The 6,818-nt window shown below is 36.5% G+C and overlaps 2 protein-coding genes across 2 annotated transcripts; both read left to right on the top strand.

Annotated features, from left to right (window-relative positions):
* Window positions 1–310: 310 nt before the first annotated feature.
* LOC111791768 (GDSL esterase/lipase At5g14450-like) lies at window positions 311–2,252 on the top strand (the record flags this gene model as incomplete). The annotated part of the gene is made up of 4 exons (XM_023673239.1): window positions 311–533; window positions 602–774; window positions 1,286–1,550; window positions 2,011–2,252. Coding segments are annotated over 4 exons (903 nt in total), but the record flags the coding sequence as incomplete, so codon positions are not given.
* Window positions 2,253–3,222: 970 nt separating this feature from the next.
* On the top strand, window positions 3,223–6,796 carry LOC111789676 (GDSL esterase/lipase At5g14450-like). Its single transcript, XM_023670317.1, has 5 exons — window positions 3,223–3,647; window positions 3,736–3,945; window positions 4,784–4,956; window positions 5,742–6,015; window positions 6,440–6,796. The coding sequence occupies exons 1-5, from the start codon at window positions 3,419–3,421 to the stop codon at window positions 6,685–6,687; spliced, it is 1,134 nt and encodes a 377-aa protein (XP_023526085.1). The 5' UTR covers window positions 3,223–3,418; the 3' UTR covers window positions 6,688–6,796.
* The last annotated feature ends 22 nt before the right edge of the window (window positions 6,797–6,818 follow it).

Raw genomic sequence — 6,818 nt, 5'->3', positions numbered from 1 at the left:
TATTAATTCATTTTAAGACGCCAATTTATTGCTATTTTCTTATTTATATTTATTTAAATGAACTTATTTTATTCAAATTTTTGTTTTTTAAAATTTTAATTCTTAATTTAATAATATATAAGGAAAATTGATTTTTTTTTTTTTTTTTTAAATTATTTTTCTGGTATTCCACGTTAGTTGGGAGGAGAACAACACACCCTGTGTAAGTATGTGGAAACCTTTGGGTCTGCCTTTTAAAGCCTTGAGAAGAAGCCAAAAAATTACAATATTTTTTATAATAAATTATTTTTGAATTTACATTTATTATATTTTTAATTTTGCAGCAAAGCATCTAGAATTGCCATACTTAGGTGCATACTTGAATTCAATTGGAGCAAATTTCCGACACGGTGCAAACTTTGCGACGGGCGGTTCCACAATTCGGAATCAAAACGAATCGGTGTTTGAGAATGGAGTCAGCCCATTTTCACTCGATATTCAAGTCGTACAGTTTCGTCAGTTCAAAAATCGTACTATCGATCGATATCGTGAAGGTAGGGTTTCCTTATCATCTTATTTTTATTTGTAACTATTCTTAATAATTAATAAATTTGCATGACAGAAACAAATGACTTTATTAGAAGCACTCTTCCGATACCAGAAGACTTCTCTAAGGCTCTTTTCACCATCGATATTGGTCAGAACGATCTCTCTGCTGGATTTCGTAAAATGACAAACGACCAATTTCGAATGGCAATTCCTAATATCATTGGAGAATTTGCAGCCGCCATTGAAGTAAGTCGCTTATTTTTAAATCATTTAATGTTTAAATTCATAAAATAATATATATTTTGATAGTTAAATTATTACTAACTTTTCTTACTTTCTATATTCACTATATACACACACATACATGTATATACACATATATATATATATATATATATATATATAGATGCACACATATACATACACACGTGTATATTATATATATATTATTTATTTATTAAGAAAAAAAAGTCAACACGACATGATCTACTAACAAAAAAGTATTGTCCCTTTATTTGTTCATCTACTCTTTAATAGAGCTAGTAAAAAATAAACCGACCATCAATTTAATCACTTATTTAACGTTAAATAAATTTTTTATAATTTAATCTATAGAGTTTAAAAATTAGAATTTATTTAAATATTTACAGCAATTTTATCAAATTATAGAGACTATTTATGAAATTTTATTATATAAAAATAAAATAAGAATAAATTTTATTTTTTATTTTTTATTTTTTAAATTTTCAATTAATAGGAGTTATATAGAGAAGGAGCAAGGGCATTTTGGGTACACAACACAGGGCCCATAGGCTGCATTCCAGTGGCGATTCGCACCACAGTCAACGGAGATCTTGACCAAAACGGCTGCGTTAAGTACCAAAACGACGCCGCTTTGGAGTTCAACAGACAGCTTAAAGAACGAGTCATTCAACAAAGAGCAAAACTCTCAGATGCTTCTCTCGTCTACGTGGATGTGTTTGCAGCTAAGCTCCAGCTCATAGCCAATGCGAAGGAAGAAGGTAATTAATTTTTATTTATTTATTTATTTTTAATTTTGTATTTAATAAAATATAAAATTTAGAAATCACAAAATATTTTAGGACTAAATTGAAATTAAAAGTAAATACTCCACTAAAAAGAATAATTATCATGTTAAATTACCATTTTAACCCTTATCTTTTCCCGCAAATCTTGTTCCTATGTTTTTAAAATATTAAATAAATAAATTTACGTGACGTCGATGTTTGAATATTTAACTGAGTTACGTAAGTATCATAAATTAAGTTTAGCCGTGTGCAAATACGGGATCTCTTTACTCTANGTCGATGTTTGAATATTTAACTGAGTTACGTAAGTATCATAAGTTAAGTTTAGCCGTGTGCGAAGATGGGATCTCTTTACTCGAGAATTTACTTAATTTTCTCTCTTATTTAATTTTAATAAATTTAACTAATTGGATATAATTCTTTAAATAATCAGGGTTTATGGAGATGGGGGCAATATGTTGTGGGTATCACGAGGGCAATGATCACGTGTGGTGCGGGAACCAGAAGATCATAAATGGCAGCCAAGTGTACGCTGGATCTTGTGACGATCCTTCCAGATTTATCAGCTGGGATGGGGTCCATTATACTGAGGCTGCTAACCGTTGGATCGCCAATCAGATTATCAAAGGCTCCTTCTCCGACCCCCAAGTTCCCATCACGCATGCTTGTCGTTGATATCCTACCGTCTGATTAGGTTTCGACGGCTACGATCGTCTTATTTACAACACGCATATTCGACGGTGTAACTTCAGGATAGTTTACTTCTCAACATATTATAACATTTTTACGTGTGGTAAGTTTAGGTTTTAACTTTTACCCGTGTTTTAATTGTAAGACTTTACCTAAACAATAAATTGTAGTTTACTTCGAGACATGTTAAAAGAATTAGATGGTAAAAATTGTTAGAAGAACACGACTCTCCACAATGAATATGATATTGTCCACTTTGAATATAAATTCTCATGACTTTGCTTTGAGCTTCCCAAAAAACCTCACACCAATGAAGAGAGTATTATTTGATTATAAATTCATGATCATTCCCTAAATTAGTCGATGTGAGACTTTCATCATCCAACGAAAACAACTCATTATGGGTTTATAATCAAATAATATTATCTTCGTTGGTATGAGACATTTTGGAGAACGCCCAAAACAAAATCACCCGAGTTTATGCTCACAATATCATACTATTGAAAGTTAAGGATATTTTTTATACAAATTTAATTGTCCCGTCTAAAATTAATAATAAATATATATTTAATTTTTTATTAAAAGTTTAAATATATTTTTAAGACTTTTTAAAAATTTTAAGTTATTATTAATTTTTTGAAAGTTTCAAATTCAAATAAAAATTTAAAAGTATTTTTATTAATTTAACTTAAAATCTATTAATAATAAATTAAAAATATATGTATAGAAACACACAGAGATTTACGGTGATATGATTGTCTAGAAACGACAAGGGTTGCCCCCGTTTAATTATATTCACATGGAAACGAAACTATTCGCCTCGATTTGCCAACTTCATCACAGCCGCACGATCACGATTGCTATCGCGATCGAACGGCCCCAATTCACCCAATCATTTCCACCCGCACCGACATCGTAAAAAAAGTTTATTCCCTCGGTACTGCTGAAGCTCTGGCCATGGCCGCGGACCTCCGAAGAAGATAATGTAGAGAGAGAGAGAGAGAGAGAGAGAGAGAGAGAGAGGCAAATGTGAAGCTCTCACTCGGTGGAAGTGATGTATAAGTGTGAAACATACTAAACACATTGCGAAATTTGAAAAACCTTCTTCCTGAATCTCGAAAACCGCCGTCGGAAGCATCTGCGGAACGGAAATGGAGTTTCCGGCGAAGGTAGTGTTTGCACTTTTGGTTTTGCAGGTTACCTTTGCGTTGGCTTCACCCGACTGTGATTTTCCGGTGGTTTTCAACTTCGGCGACTCGAACTCCGACACTGGCGCCATTTCCGCCGCTTTCGAGCCCATCCGATGGCCATATGGAGATGTATTCTTCAACAAGCCGTCCGGAAGGGATAGCGACGGCCGTCTGATCATCGATTTCATTGGTAACTGGCCTAACATTGCGGTTATCTCTCTTAGTTTCCCGCCAAGATTGTTGATGTTGATGTTAATTTAGGGTTTCTGATATTGCAGCCGAGAGATTGAGATTGCCGTATTTGAGTGCTTATCTGAATTCGCTTGGCGCTAATTTCCGGCACGGCGCCAATTTCGCCACCGGCGGATCGACTGTACAGAAGCCGAATGAAACCATTTATGAATATGGAATTAGTCCATTTTTCCTTGACATGCAGGTTACTCAGTTCGAACAGTTCAAAGCTCGCTCCAATGATCTCTACAACCAAGGTTTCAAGATCTCTTAACTTCAATCTGTAGTTCATCGTAAATTTAGGCCATGAAACTCTTCTTCTCTCACTCACTGTTTTTGTAATCAAATTCCCACCGACAATCTCCTTAACCAGTTACTAGCATATCCTGAATAACTGCTAATCTCCCCCATTTCTATCCTACTGGCATTCCTATCAATTACATCTAGTTCGAGTTCTTTGACCTATAAGCATGTTAAGCCAACATACCTGAATCTTTTCCATTTTTGTTGGATTGCATCATTCAATTTCATCTGTGAGATCGCACATTGGTTGGAGAGTAAAACGAAGCATTCGTTAGAAGGATGTTGAAATCTCTCCCTAATAGATGCGTTTTAAAAACTTTGAGGGGAAGCCAAGACAATATCTGCTAGCGGTGAGTTTTGGCTGTTACAAATGGTATTAGAGCTAGACACTGGGCAATGTGTCAGTGAGAAGGCTGAGCCCTGGAGGGGGTGGCACGAGGCGGTGTGCCAGCAAAGACACTGGCCCTTAAGGGGGTGGATTTGGGGGGTTCCACATTGGTTGGAGAAGGGAACTAGTACCAACGAGGATGCTGGGCCCCGACGAGGGGTGGATTGTGAGATCCCACATCGGTTGGGGAGGAGAATGAAGCATTCTTTATAAGGGTGTGGAAACCTCTCCCTAGCAAATGCGTTATAAAATCCTTGAGGGGAAACCCGAAAGGGAAAACTGTTAGTGGTGGCTTGGACGGTTACATTATCTATATTATCTATCTGTTCACTTTCGTCATTTTGTAGTTTGACGTTTTTTTTTTTCTAAACTGAAATTTTTTGTTGTTGATGATTGATTCTTAGCCAAGAACCCATCTGACAGAGAGAAACTTACAAGACCAGAGGATTTCTCCAAAGCACTCTACACTTTTGATATTGGGCAGAATGATTTAGCTATGGGGTTTAGAAAGCTGAGCATCGATCAACTTCGTGCTGCTTTGCCCGATATCGTTAATCAGTTTGCCTCTGCAGTTCAAGTAAGCACAAGAAAACCCACTTTCTCACAGAGCTGTTTCCTTGCCATTCTTGATATGTCTATCATCTATTACGTTTGAATGACACCCATTTGGTCATTTACTGTATATAATAATGGTGTTTGGGCTGTTTAGTTTGGAAACTTCTTTTATAGATTTGTTTCAATAACTTGTGTGATTTCGTTTTTCTTTCGTTTTGATAAGAAACCGAGCTTGAAAATTGAAGCAGTGCATCAGAAAAGTCTTTTTTTGGGAAGAAAGTAAGGGAGATGAGTTCTAGAAAACAATTATCAAAACATGTTTTGAACCTAATATTGACTCAGTTCGGTCGGTTCGAGTTTGGTTTGTTGGTTGGTTTGTGTTTTTGAAGTATAGACTAGAAGAAACAGTCGATTGGTTCAATTTGATCGTTTCCTTTGCACAATTAACGTGGGATCCCACATCAGTTGAGTAGGAGAACGAAACATTCTTTATAAGCGTGTGGAAACCTCTCCCTAATATACACATTTTAAAAACCTTGAGGGGAAGCCCGAAAGGGAGGGTCCAAAGAGGACAATATTTACTAACGGTGGGCGTAGGCTGTTACACTTAACTCGGCTTTAGAAAGAAGTTGGTGTTTTTTTCTTCCACATGTCTGATAAGTTCGTTCGGGTTAGGTTTTGACCAATAAAAGAATCAATCTGAGCGACCTACTTATACCGTTAATCGAAACAAGCTCAAAATGATGAAGAGAACATGGTTTTGTTTTGTTATTTCTGAAAATGTTTGTGAAATTTGATAAATTTCAGAGGATATACAAGCTTGAAGGGAGATCATTTTGGATACACAACACAGGGCCATTTGGTTGCCTCCCAGTGAACCAATTTTACACTCTAAACCCAGCCCCAGGCATCCTTGACGAGCACGGTTGTATCAAGGCTCAAAATGATATCTCTATGGAGTTAAATAATCAGCTCAAAGCAAAATTGGAGAAGCTTAGGGCAGAGCTCCCAGAAGCTGCCATTACCTATGTGGATGTCTATGCTGCCAAGTATGCTCTTATCAGCAATGGCAAAACTCAAGGTTATTCTTCCATATCTCTTACTCATTATTAACATTTTCTGCTATACATTTTGTCAATGTCGAGGGAACAAAGAATCGAGAGTCTGCTGCCTTGAGTAGGGTCATCCATGGTTTTTCTCGAAAAGGGGTCCTCGCAATTTTACGAGACGGTATCTAAAGTTCAATAGGATTGTGTGATCTTATGTTAGAACATGTCTAGACTCTTGAAAAGGGTGGGGACAAAAAGGCTCAACCCGTCATAGAGTTAGCTGAATGCATTCGTTTAAGAAACACGAACATGAACATGAACACAAGGGGTTAGAATATAGGAGCCACTAAAGAAATTTCCTAAGGCAATTGAGATTCTATACGAGGTAAAAGAACCATGCTCCTAGTTAACACTTATCTTCGATCGACATCTATTTCAAATATCGAACTTTTGCAGGGTTTCCCAATCCGCTCAAGGTGTGCTGCGGGTACCACGTAAGGTATGACCATGTGTGGTGTGGGACAAAAGCACCCATAAATGGAAGCTTGGTGTTTGGAGATGCCTGTGAAAACAGAGCTCAGTATGTGAGTTGGGATGGAGTCCATTACTCTGAGGCTGCTAATCACTTTGTGGCTAATCACATTCTCAATGGTTCATTATCAAGCCCTCCTATTCCAATCACAAAAGCCTGCCATAGGAGTTAGAACCATGATCTTTCGGTAGGCATTATTGAAGTTCCACTACTACTAATATTGAGCATGTATTTTGTAGTAGTACTTAATAAAAGTTTTAAACTTTTGAGTTCGGTGATGATTTGAGGTCGTGTTCTCGGGTT

This window comes from Cucurbita pepo, chromosome LG03 (genome assembly GCF_002806865.2).
Source record: "Cucurbita pepo subsp. pepo cultivar mu-cu-16 chromosome LG03, ASM280686v2, whole genome shotgun sequence".
Taxonomy (NCBI): domain Eukaryota; kingdom Viridiplantae; phylum Streptophyta; class Magnoliopsida; order Cucurbitales; family Cucurbitaceae; genus Cucurbita; species Cucurbita pepo.
This window is presented reverse-complemented; position numbering and strand designations above follow the sequence as displayed.